General features: G+C 41.9%; 1 protein-coding gene across 1 annotated transcript in view; it reads right to left on the bottom strand.

Moving 5' to 3' along the window:
• Positions 1 to 741: 741 nt before the first annotated feature.
• LOC138762776 (protein shisa-like-2A) overlaps positions 742 to 24,169 on the bottom strand; it is a 95,571-nt gene continuing 72,143 nt past the window's right edge. The window contains exon 3 of the mRNA XM_069936343.1: positions 742 to 1,461. Coding sequence (XP_069792444.1) covers positions 1,400 to 1,461 — 62 coding nt within the window. The 3' untranslated portion in view covers positions 742 to 1,399. The remainder of the gene's footprint in view (positions 1,462 to 24,169) is intronic.

Below are 24,169 nucleotides of genomic sequence, written 5' to 3'. Positions count from 1 at the left end.
ACAGTAGATGATTAATATAAGATTAATCTATTTGCTGATGACATTTTGATATATTTAACTAATCCGGAATCATCTTTAATTTACTTGCAAGATTGTTTATGGTAAATTATCAGGATATAAAGTGAATTGGGACAAAAGTGAAATATTACCAATTTCTGAGGGAAATTACGACCAGTGTAGACAAATTATTAAACTCCATTGGACTGATAAAATTAAGTACTTAGGAATAATGATTGATGTAAATATTCAATCATTGTATAATTTAAACTGTGTACCATTAATGAGAAAGATTAAAGCAGATTTGATTAAATGGAAGGATTTACTTTTGTCATTAATAGGTTGAGTAAATTGTATTAAGATGAATATCTTTCCACAAATTCAGTATCTTTTTCGATCGATGCATTGTTTTTTTTTCGAACTTTTTTTTCAGGATTTAAATAAAGTAGTTCGAGAATTTCTATGTAAGGGAAAATTAGCTAGAGTATCGATACATAAATTGACCTTGAAATATGCTTTGGGAGGTTTGCAATTACTCCATTTTCAAAATTATTATGAAGCAGCTCAATTAAGATTTATTAATTGTTGGATGTTTCGTGCCCCCTTGGTTGGGCCAGGGTAGAATTGGCTGGTATATCAAAATCTTGTCCACATCAATTTGTATTTAAATGGAATTCTGTTTTATTACAGAGATATAATGTACATGTGAATTGTTTGATTACAAATTTAAAACTGTGAACCACAGGGGAAAATAGAGGAAAAAAAGCATCTTTGTCCCAAACATTACGGAAGGTATTGTATATACATGATTAGAACAGTTATTTTTTTACTTACCTAAGAAAGCAATGCAATATGATTATAGCTTTATATATATTTTGGCAAATGCTAGTCTTGGCTTATAAAAAAATTCTTGTGCACAGACATTACAGATAAATAGATACTATTATGGTCATAATTATGGTATCAACTAAAACTCTTCAGGTCAATCTGAATTTCTGGTAACTTTGCAAGAATTTTAAGAGAATTGGCAAAAACTGAATCATAAACCATCTTCTTAACCTCTTTCAATTTTTCTGGAATAATTCTTGTTGCCCAGATCATAATTGGTGTCTTTCCTAACTCCCCATCTTTCCTTCACTTCTACAGTTCACTGATCAAAAATCTGTAGCTATACGTCCATAAAATGGTTCACCAAAGCTGCTTTTAACCATTGTCCAAAACGATATTACAGCAGGAGGCAATTGTGCGAAACAACTCATCCATCAATAAATCTTGATTAATTCCAGACTGGAAAAAGCAAGAACTTCATAAGGATTCTTGAATGTTAATTGTTGAAACAGTGGTCATGAAATGTCTCTGGAACAACGATCAGGCTCAAGTGGTTGTTTTGGCTGACAGCAATCTAATCTCTGACTTGGACATTGCTTCCAAATTGTGCTTGGCCCACTGGAGAATCCAAAGTACCTGCAGAAAAATATAAACAGTGCTTTTAAATAATTAAACCATGGAGAGTTCTCCTTGAAGACAGGGAAATGACTTGGGGAAATTATTCAGATCAGAAAGAGTGATTAGAGCAGACATCCCCAAACATTTTAGACTGTCAACCCCTTCACGGACTACAAGGTCCCTCATTGACCTTCAGGCATGGAATCCCGACGCTGGACAGGGACAGGGGGCTAGGGGGTGATGGGGGGGGGGGGGCGCTGGATGAGTTGGGTGCTGGGTAGGGTGGACAGACTTCTGGTTTTAGGCCAGACAGTTCAGCTTTTGAGCCCTCTGTCCATCACCACCTCAAACCGAACATTAATTTTTCCTCCATTTGGGGGTGCAGGGCCTACACCCCCAAATGGAGGACAAATTAAGGACAGAAAAGGCACTTACCTGTTAAATGCAGCATCCCAGCGTCCGCAGGCCAGTCGGGGCCCATGCACGATGAGGGGGAAATATGACAGCGATGCTCAAAGTGACAGCAGCAGAAGCATGACGACGACGCATGAATGTTTATGGCAGGTAAGCGTCCCCAGCACCATGCTGGATGAGGGGTGGTGGTGTGGAGGTGCTATTTTATATGCCCCCCACGTTATCTCCACATCCCCCCACCAGTGTTTTCGACCCCCTGGCATTTATTGACCCCCAGTGATTCTCGTTGATCCCTGGGAGTCAATATCCACCACTTTGGAGACCCCTGGTTTAGAGGCTTGGGACTGAGGCAGTGTATAGAATGTGAAGAATGCTAATTAGGGAGTTTGACTTCTGTATCAGATCTGAGGAAGCAACCAAAATCTGTAAAATCTGGTGAGTGGTAGTGGATGATTCCTCTCTGATTGGAGGCCTGTGACTAGTGGTGTACCTCAGGGATCGGTGTTTCATCCATTTATGTTTGTCATCTGTATCAACGATCTGGATGATAATGTGGTAAATTGGATCAGCAAATTTATAAATGTAAGATTGAGGGTGGGGGTGGGGTAGTGGACAGCAAAGAAGGCTTTTAAAATTTGCAGTAAAACACGAAAATCTGCAGACAATGTAGTTGAAGTAAAAATACAGTGCTGGAGAGTGTAGAAAGAGATACATAACCAACTTTTCAGGCTTGAGCCCTTCATCAAGGAATGGAAGATTGTCAACAGGCATCCATAATAATGGCGGGGTGGGGGGGGGGGGGGGAAGGTAAGGGGAGGAGCACAGTCCCAAAGGTAGGAGGTAATAGGTGGATAAGGGAGAGAGGGCAGAGCAGCAACCAGGGTGAGAAGCCATGGCAGATTAGGCTGAGTAGGCCGAAGCCTAGGGGTCCAGAAGGTAAGGGGACCTAAGTCCCTAGGCTTCAGCCTACTCAATAAAGGGTAGCCTGGTCTCAGTTTATCGTTTCACGCTTACTGTGGGTCGGCACTCGTGAAACCGATGACTGTGAGCCAGAGTCGGCATTGTGCTGTTATAGTGGTTTCTGGGAGCTGGCGACACCGGCACGGCATGAAGATTTGCTACAGCACCGTGTCCGATCCTCCACTTTCCAGCATTCTAATTTGGTCGGAGAGACTTTAAAAATCTAATCGTTTGGTGGGAAGGTGGAGGATGATTGGGGGTGGGGATTGAATTAAAGCAGCTCACTCAGAGCATCTGGAGGCGGTTGTTAGTGGTAGTCTGGAGGGGATTGATTGAGAGACAACATCCCTGAGGTGGCCTCTCAGTCAATCACCCAGCAGCGCCCACCACCAGAGTGCCACTAACTGCTTCTGGGTGCTCTGGGAAAGCTGCTTTAATTCAACCCCCACTCCCCAATCTTCCACCTTCTCTCCACTAAACTATTAGATTTTTAACGTCCTATTCAGTCAAAGAGTTGTTAAAATCTAATAGTTTGGTGGGAAGATGGAGGATTGGGGCGGGGTGGGGAGGTTGCATCCTGCCCGTAATCTCCAGTATGCTGGATAACAAGGAGAAGAGTTTAGGATAGATAGTTCGGTGCCTGTACTGCAGCTGGGCCGTCTTGTGCTCATCGTGGGGGGGCTCCTAAAAGCTTCCTTGTTATCCAACACATTAAGCCCGAAGACACTCGCTTTCCATTTGAGGGAACAGCATCTAATAAGTAATCTGAGGCAGCATTTGACAGGTAAATCACTAACAATATAACCGTATCCCCCTATTGTGATCCACACAGGTGCTAATTTGCTAACCAGCAGGCAGCAGTTTTTCATTATGCAAGTCTGGAATAAAAGGTCTGTAATTGATTCATATAACTTGTTTTATGATATTTTATTCTGTATGTAGTACTAGTACAACATTATACATTGTAGTGTAGCCATGCTAGTCGCTCAATCAAGCTTCGCACTTCGTTCATCCAATCAACAGCAGAGTCTTTGTCCCATCTATTAATTCAGGATCCACCTTCCCAATCCTACCTGTCAATCAATGTTCGTGTTTGTAAAAGCACGCTCAGCTCATGCAGCACCAGGGTCGCTCACAGGTCGGGGACAACTGATTCAATTAACCCTGGACTCTCTGGAGCAGTGCAAGTGATCATTTTAAATATTCGTGCTGTTTAAATTATGAACGACAGAACAGTTTCTGGAAATTGCACCCAAAGTTTGTAAATTGCAATGGTTGCTGTACACGATTGAAAGGCAGGGCGGCTGGCTGTGGCTGGTACAAGCCAGGGGAGTGTTGTGCAACAGAAAGCTGAATAGGGCCCCGACAAACTGTCCCAAATGAAGCCCTGTGTCAGAGCCTGGCGATGAGGTCCCCGCCAGCAGCCAAAACCAAGGCATCCCACTATTGAGGTGATACCCTCCCATCCTCATGCACCCATCTCCACTAGGCTTTTACCACCCAGACATCAATTCTATCCTGCCATCGCTGAACACAGTGTGTGTACACACACACACACACACACACACACACACCTCAAGTGCATACCTGGTGGATAAATTTAGAATATGTGAGGGGAGGGTATCACTGGGGGGGGGGGGAAGGGGGGTAAAGGTCGGGGGGGTCTTACTAAAGCTCAGCCTAGAGCCCCGGGTGGTAGTTAATCTGCCACTAGGGAGAAGGGATGTTCTGAGAATAGAGAGGGAAGGGAAAGAGAACACGGTGAAAGGGAAGGGAGGGAGAATGGAGAGCAGGTTAGCAGAATCCAGAGAAGTCGATGTTAATGCTATCTGGTTGGAGAATGCCCAGACGGAAAATCAGGTGTTGTCCCTCCAATTTACAGGTGGTCTTGGTGGAATAGTACACGAGGTCATGGACATACATGTAAGTATAGGAATGGGACCCAGAATTGAAATGGTTCGCCACTAGGAGATCCCTGTCATTGATGCGGACAGAGTGAAACAATCTCCCAGTCTGTGCCCAGTCATTCCAATATTGAGAAGGCCACAAAGGGAGCACCGGATGCATGGATACACAAGTGAAATGTTGCTTTATTTGAAAGGCCTGTTTAAGGTCCTGAATTGTGGGCACAAATGTGGCACTTCCTGCAACCAGAGGGGAAGGTACCAAGGGAGGGGGGTTATTGGTGGAGAGGGATGAGTGCAGGAGGGAGCAGTCCCTACAGAAGGCAGAGAGGGGAGGAGAGGAGAGGGGAAGATGTGTCAAGTGGTGGGATCATGTTGTAGGTGACAGAAATTCTGGAGGATAACGTGTTGGATGTGAAGGCTAGTGGGGTGATAGGTGAGGACAAGGGGAATCCTGTATTTGTTACGTCTGGGAGCAGAGGGGCCCAGGGCAGATGAGCAGGAAATGGAGGAGATGTGGGTAAAGGCTGAGTTGATGACAGGGTTGGCACCAAGGGGGGGGGCATTCGTGGGCATGACCCCCCATTGAGGTGATGTGCTCCCATACGCTCGCGGCCATCGCTCGCCATCAGACCCACCCTTGCCACTGCCCCCACCCCCGCTCATGTCACTAGCATGCGTCAAGCGTCCCTAGCATCTAGCTTGATGCACACTATTAACTGTCCACGCAATAAAAGCAGCGCTTTCAACTGCAACATCAGAGGGACAAAGGAGGTTTATGTCCATTCAGCAGCTAGGTCACCACATGCACACCCTCCCCCCACTGCTGAGGGAGTTTATGACTGTCGGACTGTGTTCCCCACTCCCCAGTTATCCTAATGCCCCCCCAACACTCGTTCTGGCACCAACCCTGGTTGATGGTGGTGGAGAGGAAGCCATGTTAGTGGAAGAAAGAAGACATTTCAGATGATCTGGACTGGAAGACTTGGGAACAGATGCAGCGGAGATGGAGAAATTGCGAGAGGGGAATAGAATCCTTGCAGGGGACTGGGTATGAGGAAGTGTAGTCGAGGTAGTTGTGGGAGTTAGTGGGAGCTTGTCTCCTGAGATGGAAACTGTTGTATGTGGAGGAAACATGGCCTCCCTGTCTGAAATTTATTCGGAAGTGACATCACCTGTCAATCAAGGTTGGATTCTGGCCACCCATCAGTGCTCACCTTGCCGTTGGCTAATTTAAATCACTTAGGGTCATTATTGGCTAGAAGTACAGATTAGCACTGTATATAACACCAACGCACAACACATTCTTTTTCTCTTCCTCATGGTCCAAGCCCCGGACTTCGCTCAACACCAGGTCGTTACTGTGGACATCGCTGGAAATGTCGCGGGTAAGACCCAAAACAGCTACCTGGGCCGAGGAGCAGAGCACGCATGCGGCCGAATCCCAGAGGCAATTTCAAACCAGAGTTGTCTCTGGCAGTGAAATGTAGCGAGGATACAGGGCATGGAGAGAGAGGGAGTCGCCCGGCCCCAACAACACTGAACCACTACACTTGCACCAAATGGGGAAATGTATAGACCCCGTGACATCTCAAAGTCAAAATTTGGACAGTCCAGTCTAAAACCTTATGTCTGGCCACCCTGACTGCGCCCCTCTGAGGTCTGCATCCTCGGCGACTGCCTAGTTCGCCTAATAGTAGCACCAGCCCTGGACTTACATGACTTCAGGTGAGGAGGATGAATGCTGTGAGCGGATCTGATATTCATGGACACGGGGGAATGACCTTTGATCCATTTCTTGTCTAACCAGTGAGGTGATCCTTCATCTTACAGTAAGACTGCACATGAAATGGTAGGGCACTGCAGAGCACAGTAGAACAAAGGGATTTGGGAATACAGAATCCCTGAAAATGCCATTGCAGATAAATGGAGTCATGAAGAAATCTTTTGGCACTTTGGCCTTTGTAGTGCATGTCGAAAGAACCAAAGATTTGTTGATTAACTAAAAGACTGGAGCATATCACAAGTAGGTCGACCAGTCCAGAATGACCTGGTCTGGCTAGGGGCAATCCTTCAAGACCTGCCAGTAGGTGTGGCTACACTCTCAGCCAATCACAGTCATCCTACACTACCATCTGTACATATTACATATGTATATAAACACATTGGTGATAGAATCTGTACTATCACAGCCTTCATAAATTAAAGTCTTGAATTGGGATGTTATTCTAAAGTTGTACACGACATTGAAGAGTCCAAATCTGGAGTATTGTGTGCTGTTCTAATCACCTACCTGCAGGAATTATATCAATAAGAATGAGAGTGCAGAGAAAATTTACAAATATGTTGGCAGGACTTGAGGATCTGAATTATAGTGAAAGGTTGAATAAGTTAGGATTTTATTCCCTGGAGTGTCAGAGGTCGAGGGAAGATTTGGGACAACACAGTTAGTGTAGCGAATAGTGCCCGCGATCAGGACCGGGGTTCGAATCCTGCGTTGTCTTTAAGGAGTTTGTCCATTCTCCTTGTGTCTGCTAGAGTTTCCTCCAGGGGATCTGGTTTCTTCCCACCATTTCAAAACGTACCAGGGGTTGTTGGTTAATTGGGCGTCATGGGATCATGGACAAAAATGGCCTGTTACCATGCTGTATGTCTAAATTTAAATTTAAAATTTGATCAAGATATACAAAATTATGAAGGGTATAGATAGGGTCAATGCAAGCAGGCTGTTTACACTGAAGTTGGGTGAGACAAGAACAAGAGGGCATGGGTTAAAGGTGATAAGTGAAATATTTGAGGGTAACATTAGGTGGAACTTCTTCACTCAGCAGATGGTGAGAGTATGAAACGAGCTGCCAGCAGAAGTGGTGGATGCAGGTTAGATTTGAACATTTAAGAAAGATTTGGAAACATGGTGTGAAAGGCTATGGCCTGGCTCTGAATTGGATAGGCCAAACGACTTTTTTCTGTGCTCTGATGTTTTATGATTAAAAACATTAAACTAAAGTGAAATAATTCAATTACTTACTTCTTTTCTTAGCTCAGTCATAGCATTCAAATGAATGCGATCTCTCACAATCACCAGACCTTTTTGATCTGATGCTGAGGAACCAAAAACCAAATGTTCACCCAGACTCATTTCAACAGCCATGTGTCTTTCCTGGTTACTTGCCTCCACTGCCATCTGGTACCACGTGGATTCCAGTTCCAGTTCCAAGCCCTCTAGTTTAGCCCCCATTGGGATCTCAGGTTCCTGCTCTCTTCTCTTCTCCCACCATATCCTATGGACTACCCTGAGCTCAATGCACCAGCAGACCCTGGCTCTCTCACTACCTCACTCCCCATGATATGACACGGATCTCTCCTATACTTTATCCTCAGCCACACCCATTCAACCATCGATTCTACACATACCTGGCATCCATCAAGGATTGGAAGCTTGCATCCCTGAATACTGCCGCATCGGAAACCCCCCCCACCCCACGTGGGTCTCCACTTTGGCCCAGGCAATTTACAGGACCGAGCTCCCGACACTTGACTCTATCTTAGCCCCGGTGACCTACATGATGGATCTCCTGCTGTGGGTCCCTACCTTAGTCTCAGTGACCTACAGGATCAAGCCTCTGACATGAACTTTCACCCAGAACCCACAGGATCAGGCTTCATACACGGGTCTCTGTTTCAGCCCCGGTGACCTACAGGATTGAGCTTATGACATGAACTTGCATCCTGAACTCGGCGACCTACAAAACAGAGCATCACACATGGGTTTCCACCTTGGCCACTGTGACCTACAGGACTGAGCCTTCATTGCGAACTCCCACCCTGGCTCCAGGATCGCACGAGCTTCTCTCGCTCCACCCTCTGACTTTCCCAACCCTCCTCATCCTCCCTTTAATCCTTCCTATCCTCCACCTCCTGTTCCAGCCCATCTTCCTCCCCTCCCCAACACCCTACACCCCATTGAACCTCCCCCAAACCCTACCTGGTCTTCACCATCCCCTTTGAAGTTTCCCTCTCGGACACTGAACACCCTGTCCTCAATAGAAGCCTCACCTGGGGGCGTGGCAAGATGGCATAAGGATCAGACGTGTAATCCCTGCCCTCTCTGGTCAGATTTTTAAATCCCCATTTTTTAACCCTTTAGTTTTAATTTTAAAACTTTAATTTTTAGTTTGATATTTTGGTGAGCTATTATGGCTACTAATGTAAAAAAAACTAAGTCTCAGTTACAAAAGAAAATACAGTTTCGAAGTGCAGAAGAATTGGGGCCTAAACAACCTGGAACAGCCTCGGATCCGTTTTCAGCGATCCCCAAGTTTCAACAATCGCCGGTGTGGACAAAACCTAAGGTAACAATTACTCACCAGTCTCAAGATGGCGCTGGTTTGACCCATTCTGCGGAGGAAGGAGCATGCTCCCGAGAAATTGGGCACAACTCTGGAGGCCTGCTACAAAGAACTTTCCCGTTGGAAGAGACGGGAGCGCAGAGGAAGAAGATCCCGATGGCAGACACGCAGTCTGCAGCGACTATGCGCTTGGATGGCGCTGTCAACTATGGAGATTTCCGTAATTTTATTTAAAAATGGTCTGCGGGGGGACGACAATGACGACCCCCTGAGGAAGTCGGTGAGTCGTCGTTGGGTGTCCAAACCCGCAGCAAAACGATCAGAATGCTACCTTTTGAAGAGCAACAAGAAGAGGACTTTCCTTATTCTGCCACTGTACAGGAAATGGAAGAACTGGAAGAAAGTGAGTTACAAATCATGGAACCGGATCCTGAAAAACAAACTGCACTTCAGACTGTTTATATGATGCTTGAAGGTATTGCTTCTTATCTGGATGTTATTACTGGTCAATTGAATCAGGTGGTTCAAATGAATACTGATATAATTTCAGACTTAAATGTGGTTAAGGCAGAAGTTAAGAAAAACCGGGAAAACTTCAAAAAATTTGAAGCTTCTTTTTCTGAATGTAAACAACAGGTACAATCCAATATAGAAACAATAGTGAAGGTGGAGAAATCAGTTAAAGATTTAGGAACCTGGGAAAGAGAGTTAACAAGAAAAATGGACTATTTGGAAAATCAAAGCAGAAGAAATAATGTGAAAATTGTGGGTTTGCCAGAAGGTCAAGATTTTTTACAAATTGGATTCCCCAAATGTTGGGGGAAGAGTCCTTTCTTGATGGATTGGTATTGGAAAGAGCACATAGAGCTTAAAGAAGATCACCTTTATCCAGTCAGCCACCAAGAGCTGTGATAGTTCGTTGTTTGAATTGTTTGGACAGAGAGACAATCCTTCGACTTGCAGTTCAAAATGCAAGACAAAGACAAGCTCCAATGATAATTCAGAATAGTAGAGTTTTCTTCTACCTTGATTTGAGTCAAGATGTCATCAGACGCCGATGTGAATTTAATTCAGTTAAAGATGTTTTATGGCGAAAAGGTTACAAATTTGCTTTTCATTATCCTGCTGTGTTGAAAGTGTTTTATGGAAACTATCAGTTTCAATTCTTTGAGAGTGAGCATGAGGCAATGTTTTTTTCTAATTCGTTACTGGATGTCAAAGAAAGAATCCACCGTTATCTCATAAAAGAAAACCTAATGGACTTGGAAATGGACAAAATGGTAGAAATGGAAAGGATGGGAATGGGAAGAATCGGAATGGAAAGAGTTAATCTACTCTTGAAATTAGTTCACCATCTGGACTGGAATCTTAAGGCTGAATTATTTTTGAAATTTTTTTGAAATATGTTAATATTTCTGACTGACTGGCTGGGGAGGAGGGGATTGCACTAACTTCTTTGTTAGTCATCAGTCACTAGTGGGTTATCCACACCCAGTTTTTTTGGGAGTTACTACCTTTTGGTAGTTTTTGGGTTTTTTTTATTAACGAATATTATTTCTATTTGGAGGGCCTATATATTTTATTTGAGAAAATTTTTCTTTTTTTCCCTTTTTTTGTTATTATTAATTTGGTGACTTTTTGGTATTTAGTAATTGTATTAGATATGTCGAATTTGAAATTTGCCACCTTTAATGTTCAAGGATTAAATAATCCGATCAAGCGTAAGCGAGTTTTGGCTTAAAAAAATGAAGATTAATATTGCTTATCTGTAGCGAAAAAATGTATAGCAAGTACATGGAAAAATGCTAATATGATTGGTATTAATAGATGGCATAATGAGATGAAAACTTGTTTGGTAATGGAAAAAATTACCTATGTTTTACATGATAATTATTCTTTTTTCTTAATAAGTGGTCTTTATATTTAGAATATTTACATTTAGATTTATCTTGATTAGATTTTAGCAAATATATTTTGGTTTTCTTTTTTCTTTCTTTGGCTCTCCTAAAGAGAGCTGGCTGAGAGGGGCGAGGGGGGGGGGTTCTTTTCTTTTTTTTTCTATTTTCTTTATATAAAGGAAAAAAAAATTATCGTTCATAATATGTATTTTTCTTATTGTATGTAACAATTTTGATGAACAAATAAATAAAGTTATTAAAAAAAAGAGGCCTCACCTTCACCCCACTTCACCCACACCTCAACGGGTTCTGCACACACCATGATGTTGAACTCTTCTGCCATCGGTTCTGTCTCCATGCTTACTTCCTCAACCATGATCCTTCAACCCCCCCCCTCCCCCACTACATATAATTTCTCCTGCTTTAAAATATCTTCCTCCTCCTGGACATCTCGTCCCCCGTCCCCCCACTACATATAACTTCTGCTTTAAAATGTCTTCCTCCTCCTGGACACCTTGTTCTGGTCTTCTACCTGCTCTGGACCTTTATATTTCCAACAGCTGCCTTGACATCAGCCGTATCAACTTCCCTCATTCTTTCAAATCTCACCCCCTTAGAACACCTGCCCCTCCACTTTCTCCACACCAATCCAATTCTCACCATCAAACCTGCAGACAAAGGTGGCACTGTTGTGGTCAGGCACACTGACCTTTATCTGGTCAAAGCCAGACAACAACTCTCAGACACCTCCTCCTATTTACACCTCCATCAGGACCCCACCATAACTCATCAAACCACTGCATCATGCACCATCACTGACCTCATCATTTCTGGTCACCTCCCTGGCACAGCCTCCAAACTTAGTATTTCCCAACCCTGTACTTCCCATTTCTACTTCCTACCCAAGATCCACAAACCCATTGTCCTGGGCAGACCCATCATGATCGTGTGCTCCTGCCCCACCAAATTGGTCTCCACTTAACTTGTGTTATGCTTGTTCTTTCAAGAAGAGCAACTTTACATGGGTTTAACATTTATCCAATTTAGTTTTTCCTTGAGCTGCTTCAACTGACTTCAAACGATAACCCCCTACCATATGTAACTTCTGGTTTCCGCCCAACTGCGTGCATTGCATGCAAGGAAATGTAGCTCTCATTTACATGCATAATAAAATAACTTTCCCATTTTAAAAAAAAACACAACACTATGTCTACATAACAAAAGTATCTACATTCCGTGGTCACTCTCTTTCCATCAGTTGCATTTGATGACTTCTGGCTTCATTAAGTCATTCAAGTTCATTTTGGGTATCTGCAAGATTTAGCTGAACTTCAGAAATCCATGAAGAGATTTTCTCCTGCTCTTCCTTTTCCTGTTTATCAGCTGTGACAGAGTATTTAGAGGTGGTTTGTGAGGAATTGTTAGAGCAGCTTGCACACACACATTTTAAAACACAGAATATTTGCAGGACTTTTGCAGATGCTTTTTACAGGAGGCAACAAAGTATCAACAGCAGCTTGCCTGAGAGACCATGTGATCTTTGCAGGCAAGGAGAGAAGTGTTTTGCTCTCAGAGAAGGAGGGAGTGAAACAGAGAGGAAAGACACAGAAATCAGTTCCAGAGGGACAAGCTGGCAAACTTTGCAAGGCTGCCTGGTCAAAGGAGAAGACTGGCGATGTGAAAGGTAACCTGAAAGAAAGAGGATCATCTGGAGAACCCTGAAGGGGCAAGTTTCATCAGCAAGACTGATTGAGAAGGAATCAGTTGTGGATGTTCTGGAAAAGGAATCTCTCTCTGAAAACCATCAAGAACCCTCCTGAGTGGTAACCATTTGCCTATTAAACACCAAAGACTGGTGAACTTTGTTAATGATGACTTCTGTGCACAGTACAAGAATTGCCTGCAACCAATGAGAATGGACTGCAAACCAAAGAACTTTTCTTATCTTCAATATACATTACACACACCTGTGCTTAGTGTTAGAGGGGGGATTAAGTAGTTAGGTAGGTTAAGTAATAAGTTAAAGTTCGATTCTGTTTTCTTGTTCAAATATAATTAAAAACTACTTTTGTTTAAGTAACCCTATGTTGTGGTGCATATCAATTGCTGCTGGTGTTTGGGGTCCTCTGGACTCCGTAACACAGCAAGTTCATGAACAGTCACCAACAGCTGTTGATTTTGCTGTTGCAGTTCCTCAACATTATGATAGGTCACCAGATGCTGAGAAATCACTTCAGAGGAACTGCTTATGTCAGCAGAACTAACTTCATCTTCACGTAAAATATCATTTCCTCGCATATCTTCTAGTTCCATCAAAAGCTCTCTATTTTGCTGTGAAAGGTTTGACACTTGCATTTTGTATCTCTAATTCTCCCTGCTGAGTAATGAAGCATGCAAATTTCCTTCATGGCATCTTTGAATTTAGCTGAGAGATTTGCCACAGAGTTTTGCATACGTTTCTCCACAATGGCCTGGGTGGGGGGGGGGGCAGGGGGAAACTTGCCCAATCTGGATGTACGGGCCTTCATGCTGCAGTACCTCCTACCAGATGACAGAAGGGTGAACAGTTTACTTGAGGAGTCCTTCACAATGCTTATTGCCTTTCACTTGCATTGAGTGTTGTACCATGAGTGTCCCTATGGTAGGAAAAGAACCCTCAATGATATTTTCTGCTTATTTCCCATCCTCTGCAGGGTCTTGCAGCTTGAGGAGGTACAGCTATCAAACCAGGTGGTGATACAGTTGCACAGGAATCTCTCAATACATCCTGTGTAGAATGAAGTGAGGATGGAGGGTGGGATATGGAATTTCCTCAGCCTTTGCAGGAAGTAGAGATGCTGCTGGGCTTTCTTGGCTATGGTGCTGGTGTTAAGGGACCAGGAGATATTCTCTGCCAAATGCTCTCCAAATAACTTGATAGTATTGACAATCTCAATGGTGGAGCCATCAATGGTCCAGGTCCTCCTGAAGTTGAAAACCATCTCTTTTGTTTTTTTAACATTCAGATACAGGCTGTTGACTCTGTTCCAGTCCATTAGTGACTGCACCTCATCTCTCTCATTCTTACTAATGAGGCCCACCACAGTCGTATCGTTAGTGAACATGGGTTTGAGCTGTGTTTGCTGCACAATTGTGGGTTAGCAATCAGGGGGCCCCCGTGCTCAGTGTGATGGTCTTGGAGGTGCAGTTTCCGATCCAGACTGCTTGGGGTCTCCCCGACAGGAAGTCAAGAATCTAATAGCAGAGGGAGGTGTTTTAGTGCTGAGGTGTTTGAGCTTTAATGGAATTATTGTCTCATTCACAGTCACTGGAACAATCCATTCCATTTTGCCAGCAGTAGTCGGTAGTGAATCCATGAAGAATTCCTCCAATTTTTCATCCACTGTGTATACTTTTCCCTTCATATCCCCTGCTTTGCAGCATTTTGCAAAATGATTCTTCTTCCCACATTTATAGCAGGATTTTCCATAGGCAGAACACAGCTTTGGAATATGTCTACCTCAGCACCTGCTTCATTTGCTATTTGACCTTACCAATTTGCTTTGTTGTTGCTTTGGGAAACTCCTGGTGCTCTGTTTCTCAGTTTTCACTGCATGCACTGATGTTTCTCTCCTATGTAGCTCCTTAACTGTTGTGTCTATCTTGTGCAGCTCAAGTAGTCTTTGCTGCTCTACACATATTCACAGCCTTTTCTAGTGTCAAATCCTTTTCACGCAACAGCCTTTCTCTAAGTCCATTATCTGGGATTCTGCAAACTATTCTGTCTCTAATGAGTGAATTTTGCAAATCCCCAAATTCACAGGACTGACTCAGTGTGTCAAGCTTGGCTAGGGACTGGTCAAAGCTCACACTTTGTTTCTGGTCACAAGAGAAAAATTTGAATCTCTCAAATGTGATATTTTAACTTGAAACAAAATGCTCCTCATTTTGTCATCAAAGTGTCCAACGTGAAAGCTGTCTCATCAATTTGAAAACTTTTGTTAAAAAAACAAAAGAGATGGTTTTCAACTTCAGGAGGACCTGGGAGAACTCACTACACTGACCATTGATGGCTCCACAATTGAGATTGTCAATACTATCAAGTTATTTGACACTGCAAGGGAATAGTGTTGGACTGTGCCTGGGTGTATAAAACTTTCAGTGCTCCCCAAGTCGAATAGGCAGCCCGTGGTGCAACCGTTTACCTCTTATGTCCATTATAGAGTGCGCCAGTTGGCATGGCCTCTTCTGGTCCAGCTCGATGGAGGCCAGAGTTAGCTCGTTATCAGAGTTGCTGCTGCTGTAGAGTTGAGACGGCTGCCACCAAGATGGCTGCTGAAGATGACCACTCCCATGGATTGCATTTGGTGGAGTCTAGAAGAGACACTGGACATGACATCATCCCGTGTCATCTTCCTTCTGTTTCTGCCTTCCAGTTCTTGGCCGCTGGAAATGGGTCGATCCAAGATGGTGACACAGGTGGCATGCGGCGCTGGAGGAATGTTTGAAACAGCATACCCCTTCCTCCTACAATTCGAACAGGTCGTGCTACAGGCCAGACACTACTTCTTCGGGTACTTGGTCTGGCCACAGTAGCTGCACCTCATGAATTGCAGAATAAGCCTCAGCATTCTTCTGGGCTGTTTCCAGTGATCGAGCCATCTGCACAACTTCCTGTAGGCTCCGATTGCCCTTCTCCAGAAGTCGCTTGCGGATATGGTTTGAACAGAAGCCGACCACTAACCTATCGTGGATGAGCTCCTCTAATAGACTACTGCAATCACATTTACGAGCCCACAGGCTCGTCCCAGCTCCCTCATGGCCCTCACAGAGTCGTTGATGGACTCACCAGGGGCTTGGCGTCGGGCCACTAGCAAGTAACGTGCATACATAGAGTTCATGGGAGCACCATATTGTTGCCGCAGCAGATCCATTGTGTCATTGTACTTTTTGCAGTCCCACATTATTTGGTAATCTCGGTGAAAAGAGCGGTTTGAACTTTTCTACATCTCGTGGTGACTCATTTGGGCCTTTGAGCAGTGCAGCCACATATCAAACTTGATGGAGGCCTCTGGATCCCTGATGTCAGCCTTCGACTTCTTCACTTGTTGTCGCCTTGTCCATGGCACAATTAATAACCACAAGCAGACTCGAAGCGAGTGATTAAAGGCTTTAATAACCTGAAACTTCAGACATGTCTTTACATGTTGCTGACCTCGATCCAAGGCTGGTATGGAGGGAGGAGACTAGGGCTATCAGCCTTAATTGGGAATCTTTTGGGGAGGAGTTACAGGGTCAGAGGCAGGCCAGCCTGTACAGTGTAGTGAGGTCACCTTCTGCACTACCGGGTTCCACCACACATACCAACCTCCTTCTGTGTGAAAAAAAATTGCTGCTCAGGTCATGAAACAACTCTTAAAAAGTCAGATTAAAAGTTACGGAATATCATTCTGCCAGGGCTGAGTTTTGATTCAGTAAATCCTCAGAAAATAATAAAAATCTACCATTATGCCAATAATGAAATACAGAAAATTGAAATCTGCAAAGGCTAGACATTGGAAATAAAATCAAAGAAAACAATAGAAAAAATTCAGCAAGTGAGACAATAGTTATGGGAAGAGAAAGTGAGTTAAAGAACTTTCACTGGAACTGAGAAAACAAGTTAGATTTAAATTAAACAGTGAGTGCAGGAAGGATGGATTAAACCAACCAAAGCCAATGTGGTCCTCTGCAGGGGGTGGGGAGGGGGCACAGGACATTCAAGGGGCAGGGACACAGACGGACGGAAATCCTTAATAAGGGGGCGTCCAAGGTGTATAGAGGGCACTGAATGGATAAAACAATTTTTTGTAAAGGAAAGGACTTTGCTGTTAGGTTTTGGTGTATAGTTGCCAAGCAATACAAAGTTTTTTCAAGGTTGGAGGCATTTTGAGACAATTTAGAATGACCTTGATAAATGCAGAAAATCAACAACGTTTTCAGACATGATTGTGTTTGATTGCAATGGAACCAGCTTTATCTATGAACCTTCAGTCTTTGCTGTTCATTGTGTCTTTCATAAGGGGCACTTAGTGGCTAAGAACAGGAGGGATTTTAAATGTTTTTATAGCAGTTCACCAGAGGCTTAATCGAACCAACTCAGGAGGTTCTGAGTGACATCATGACGTCACAATGTGATGACTTCGTTTAGAATGTGCGGGGTTTTAAAAAGCTGCACGTGACTGTTTGAGTAAACGATTTCTACTTAATTTCGACTAAACTACATCTGATTATTTTTCTTGTTCTTCATTTCACACTGTGATACAATTGCTATAATGGTGACCCCAACGAACCTAAACAGATTTTGGACCCAACATGGACAATGAAGCAGTTTCAACCGGTCTTTTGGACCACCCAACCTGAAGTTTGGTTCAGACAGGCTGAAGCCCAGTTCCACATTCACAAGATAGAAGTGGATGCCACTAAATACTATCATGTGGTAAGCACCCTCGATCAGGACACAGCCGGTCGAGTAGTGGATTTCGTTCAGGACCCACCAGCTCTCAGCAAGTATGAAATCCTGAAAGTCCTTCTCCGGTTCTAGTCTCTTACGGCATGAGTGAGCTGCATGGCTCCTCCATATTGAAGGCCTGGGAACCACACCCCTTCGGAGTTAATGAACAACATGTTGGCACTGGTAGACGACCATAGGCCTTGCTTGCTCTTCAAACAGTTGCTTTTAGAGCATATGCCAGAAGACATCCTACTCATGTTGGCCGAAAAGGACTTTGATAATCCTCAAACAGTGGCCATCCATGCAGTTTGGAACATGATAGTTTTCTTTCTTTCTCATAACGAGCATGGAGACAAATTCACTGATGCTGCAGTGAACTGGAATTCACTGTCTATGTATTGTTTTGATGGTCGGCTCCTCCCTTGACTCTACCTCACCTACCCCAATATAAACCCTGGTTTTCCCACCTTACATCAGATTCACCCGAGGGCTATTCCGTCTACCGGCTATTGATTGTAAACTATTAAAAGCGTGTTTGTACTCCTCACTGGTCTCTGAGTGCAATCAGTTGCGTTACAGAATACATGGAAGATATTTTTGACAAAGTCACTTTATTGAACAAGACCTTACAGGGTAAACACAAGAACCACATTGATATTAAGGAAGCCATTGTTTCTTTTTTTTAAAAGCTCGAAGTCTATTAGAACAATATCACACGTCGGGAATTTTTACAATTTCCAAATCTGAACAAGAACAAAGAGGCACTGAAGGACAATGACTTTAATTTTTATGTAAAATACCCAAAGCAAATACACACAAATCTGCAAGAAATGTTTAATGGCCTGTTAAACCTCAATATCCCAGATTAGATATTCAATCCATTTGACGCAGAATTTGATCTTCATAGTGATGTAATTGCACGCCATAAGTTCAATCACTTTAAAGAACATTTTGAGTCAAGAATGATCTGCCAAATAGATTTCCAAAATTATGAGAAAAGGCCAAAATATTTTTCATTATGTGACCACTGGAATCACAGTGGACACAATGAAATAACCACAAATAAAATGATTTTACTTTTCAGAACCCGCGCAACCATTTAAAAGCCTGAAACATTCACCAAAATGCGCTGATGTCATCACGCATTGACGTCACATAGCCAGTTCAATACCTTCTGGGAGTTGAAGTGCCATCATAGCACCACTAGACGGTTCCCTGCCCTCTCCCTCCCCCCCCCCCCCCCCGTGAATTGGTAGAAAGGTTTGTCTTTTAGATTGTCGACCTCTGCAATGGACTGTTGGCTGCTGCAATGGGGAAGATGTCCACATAAGCTGATTTAAGCCTGTCAACAATGAAAGGCTGGCTTCCCTCCAATGTCCAAAATACAGGTCGACTGCTGGGAAGGACCGCAGTGGTGCCTAGTATGCCACTGAACATTTGCTTTCTGGCAGGCAATACAGGACCTCGCCTTTGTGTAACTTCTTTTTTAAGACCATGCCACACGAACCTGTCCAAAACCATACAAACGATCGATCTAATCAATGAATGTAAGAGTCAAATACTCAATGTTTCCATGATGCTGGAACTACTGGGCATGGGTGCCCATTGATATATCACAGAGGAATAGTTTGCCATGAACCCCAAACTGGACATCCTTCAATTGCAGGTTCATGATTGCAGTCCGATAAGCATTCGTTTCATGGTCATGTTCTTGGGCCACGGCCAAAGCTGTGTAGTCAATACCTTGATCTACAGATGGAACCTTGAGTGAAGCAGACGGAGAAAGTGCATCAACTACTGCATGGTCTTTTATGGAAATACGTAGTATTTTTGTGGAAAATTCTAAAATGAATGATAATTACCGTGTTGTCACACTGACCAGGGCTCTGTGACCTTGGAAAACGTAAATGTTAAGGGCTTGTAGTCAGTGTACATAGTAAAATCTCTGCCCTCCAAAAAATAATGGAAGTGTCGAACAGACAAGTAAATGGCCAAAAGCTCCTTATCAAAAGCACTGTATTTCTTCTCTGCTTCAATAAGATGGCAGCTGAAGAATGCTAACGTTTTCCATTGATTCATCAATTCATATTGATGAAGCGCACATCCTATGACCATACTGAAAGCATCTTTGGAAAGGGCGGTGGCTGCATTTAAAACTGGGTAGCTGAGCACAGTGACATGAGTTAGTAAATCTTTCATCTTCAAGAAGGCATTGTCCAATGGATAGTTCTGGCGTTTCTGGACAGTAAAACAAAAAGAGACTTCATGATATGAGCTGCTTCCGGAAGAAACCAACAGTAAAAATTTACCATTCCCAAGAATTTCTGCAGGCTTTTAACCATAGCAGGTTTTGAATATTTGGAAATGGCCTCAACTTTGGATGGCAGTAAGGAGTCACGTGATGGAGTAGTGGCCAGTAGGGGAATACCAGCGCTCTCCAGAAAAGAAAAAAAAGTGAAGAAAATACAAAGTTCAAGAAATACAAAACTTAACTAATTAAAGATAAAGTTGTAGATAAAAGAAAGAAAATAGCACCCAAGGAAAAAGTAAAAACAACGCGAAAAAAGAAGAAAAGACGCCAGAAGGGAAAGGAGAAGGCCTTACCTGCATGAATAAACAGGGAGCCGTCGTGGAGAAGAAAGCCCGTTTTCCGAGGTTGGTGACAACCTCGCAGAGTCACGACCCCCCCGACTGCTGGACTGCAAAAATGGCTCTCAGAGCCAAACAAAAGTGCACAACTGCGCTTACTAAGGAGAGAGAGAACACCGACAGGAGGGGGGCTCAGCCAAGGAGTGGGCAAACACAAAGTGACCAGCTGAGGGATGCCCGACACCAGGGCTCTCAGCTGAAAGAAGAGGAAAGCAACAGGAAAGGGAATGAAAGGAAAGAAGAGCAGCAGCAGGAGGCCCAACAGATGAGTAGCCCAGAAAAGAAGAGTACCAACAGCAAGAAGCCAAGCAATAAGAACCCCAGCAAAGTGAGACAAGCAACTCATCAGGAAAGTCAGAAGATACACAGATACAAGGAAGAGAAGAAGAAGACACAAACATAGGTGCAGACACAGAAAAAGAGGAAGAAGAAGACCAAGATCTGCACAGAGAAATAGAAGGTAAAACAGATGGACAGAATATAGATAAAGTTTTTTTTCTAAGAACAAATGAGAGCATTAAAAGAATGGTTGACATTAGAATTTAGTGAAATTAAAAGAAAAATGAAAAGTACAGAAGAAAAAGAGAATAGATTAGAGCTGGTCATGACAGAAATAGGGAAAAGATTAGAAAATGTGGAAGAATGAGAAACGGCTGTAGAAATGGAAGTGAATGATTTAAGAAGAAAATTGGAAGAAAGTGATAAAAAAGTTAGTCACAAGAGTTGTTAGCTCAGAAAATTGATATGTTGGAAAATTATAGTAGGCGAAACAACATAAAAATAGTGGGCCTAAAGGAAGATGAAGGCACAAATATGAAGGAATTTATAAAAGAATGCATCCCAAAGGTCCTGGGAATGACAGAAATACAGGAAGGAATGGAAATAAAGGGCACACAGAACACTAGCTCCGAAACCACAGACACATCAAAAACCAAGATCAGTTTTAGTAAAACTTTTGAGATATGCAACAAGAGAAAATATACTGGAGCAGGCAAGGAATAAAATTAGAGAAAATAAAAAAAACCATTGGAATACAAAGGTTAAAAAATATTTTTTTACCCAGATATAAGTTTTGAACTCTTAAAGAAGAGGAAGGAGATTAATACAGCAAAATTGATCCTATGGAAAAAAGGTTATAAATTTGTTAAGACATCCAGCTGTGCTTAAAATATTTATCCCTGGGGAGCAAAACAGACTGTTCTCGGATCCAGAGGAAGCATGAGAATTTGCAGAATGCCTGCAGGACAGAAGGAGAGATGAAGAGATGTAATAAGAATGAAGAACGGCAATTAAATATATATAAAGATGTAAAAATAATGTATATGTAAGAACTAGAGAAGGGAAGAGGGAAAAAAAGAGGGTGAACTTTGTTATATGTGCAAAAAAAAGTCTTTTCTGGGGGGTTGGGTGGGAGAGAATAATCGTTAGTGCAAAATCAGTTGACGCTTGTGAGCGGGTTCTCAATCGAAATGGAGAGGGGAGTTGTAGTTGCCCGGCAAGGGATAAGGGGCATATCAGAGTGGGGTGGACATTTGGGGCTAAGGGAATATTGGATGTGGGAGTTGTTGAAGTATTTTATGTTTTAAATGTGTTATCATACATTGAGTTTAAAAAGGGAAAACTGAGATATGAAAATGGGGTAAAGGGGGATGGTGGTGGTGAGGAAGCAGAAATGAGGTGTAAACAGGATATGAGATGGCCAAGTTGAATTATATGACTCTAAATATTAATGGAATACATAACCAAATTAAATGGAAGAGGCTATTAAATTTACTGAAAAAAGAAAAAAATAGACATAGCATTTGTCCAGGAAATGCATCTAACGGAAGTGGAAAATAATAAATTAAAGACAGACTGGGTAGGCCACATAGTGGCAGCATCATATAATTCAAAAGCAAGAGGTGTAGCTATATTAATTAATAAAAATATACCAATCAAAATAGAGAAGGAAATAATAGATCCAGCAGGGAGGTGTGTAATGATAAAGTGTCAGATATATTCAGAATTTTGGAATTTGTTCAATATGTATGCACCTAATGAAAAAGATCAAAAGTTTATGCAAGATATTTTTTTGAAGATTGTAGATACGCAAGGGAATATATTGATAGGAGGGGATTTTAACTTTAATTTGGATCCAATGTTGGATAAAACTGGACAAAAGACTAGCAAAAAGGCCAAATTTATGGTTAAATCAATGCAGGAAATGAAACTTATGGATATATGGAGGAGGCAGCACCCAAGGGAGAAGGAATACTCATATTATTCAAGTATTATAAAACATACTCAAGGATTGATATGTTTTTGTTGTCAGCCCATATTCAAGGGAGAGTTAGGAAAACTGAATATAAAGCTAGATTACTATCTGATCATTCACCCCTGTTATTAGTAATAGAACTGGAGGACATCCCACCAAGAACATATAGATGGATGTTAAATTCCATGCTACTTAAAAGGCAGGAATTTAGAGAGTTTATTGAACGCCAAATTAAAATGTACTTTGAAATAAATACGGAATCAGTGAAAGACAAATTTATATTATGGGATGCAATTAAAGCCTTCATTAGAGGGCAGATAATAAGTTATGTAACTAAGATGAAAAAGGACTACAATCAGGAAATAGAACAGTTGGAAAGGGAGATAGTAAGTACAGAAAAGGAACTAATAAAAAGGGATGATATAACAAAAAGAAGAGAATTGGCAGACAAAAAAATAAAATATGAAACATTACAAATGTATAAAGTGGAGAAGAACATAATGAAAATAAAGCAAAAGTATTATGAACTAGGAGAAAAAAACCCGCAAAATATTAGCATGGCAACTTAAAACAGAACAAGCTAAAAGAACTGTATTGGCATCAAGGAAAAAGGACAAACAAATTGCATATAATCCAATGGAGATTAATGAGAACTTTAAGGAATTTTATGAACAATTATACCAAACTGTGAATGAGGGGAATGATGATAAAATGGAAGAATTTTTAGCTAAAATTGAATTGCCGAAATTGCAAGAAGAGGAACAAAACAAACTGATAAAACCATTTGAAATAGAGGAAGTACAGGATATATTATAAAAAAGCTGCCAAACAATAAAGCGCCTGGAGAGGATGGATTCCCAATAGAATTCTATAAAACATTTAAAGAGTTATTAATTCTTCCTCTCCTAGAAGTAATGAATCAGATAGAAGAAACACAAAATTTTCCAGATTCATGTAAGACAGCAATAATTACAGTAATACTAAAGACAGGGAAGGATCCATTAACACCAGCATCATATAGACCAATATCTCTACTTAATTCAGATTATAAGATAATAGCAAAATTATTAGCAAACAGATTAGCCGACTGTGTACCAAAAATAGTAAAACAAAATCAAACTGGATTTATTAAGAAAAAACGAACAGCGGATAATGATTGTAAATTTATTAATTTAATTCATGCAGTTCAAGGAAATATGATGCCAACAGATGCAGAAAAAGCCTTTGACAGGGTAGAATGGAATTATTTATTTAAAGTATTACAGAGGTTCAATCTACCAGAAAAATATATTAATTGGATTAAAGCATTATATAATGGAGCATAGGCAAAGGTAATTAAGTAGGTCAACTAGGCAGGGATGTCCATTATCTCCCTTACTGTTCACTTTAGCAATAGAACCATTGGCAGAACTGACAAGAACAGAAAATAAAAGGGATAAAAATAAAGGAGAAGCAGTATAAAATCAGTTTATTTGCAGATGACATCATAGTATACTCAACAGAACCAGAAATATCAATAAAAGAATTACATAAGAAATTGAAGGAGTATGGAGAAATATCGGGGTACAAGATCAATGCAAATAAAAGTGAAGTGATGCCAATGAGTAATGCGGATTATACAGAATTTTAAAAAGAATCACCATTTAAATGGCAAACACAAGCAATCCGATAACTAGGTATTAGGTTAGATAATAATTTCAGCCACTTGTACAAATTAAATTATCAATCATTAATAAAGAAATTGCAGAAAGTCTTAGAACATTGGAAAGAATTACCGCTAACGTTCATAGGGAGGGTAAATTGCATTAAAATGAATGTCTTCCCAA

The sequence above is a fragment of the Narcine bancroftii genome, chromosome 5 (assembly GCF_036971445.1).
Source record: "Narcine bancroftii isolate sNarBan1 chromosome 5, sNarBan1.hap1, whole genome shotgun sequence".
In the NCBI taxonomy this organism is placed as follows: domain Eukaryota; kingdom Metazoa; phylum Chordata; class Chondrichthyes; order Torpediniformes; family Narcinidae; genus Narcine; species Narcine bancroftii.
Note: the sequence above shows the minus strand (reverse complement) of the source record. Positions and strands in the feature narration are given on the sequence as shown.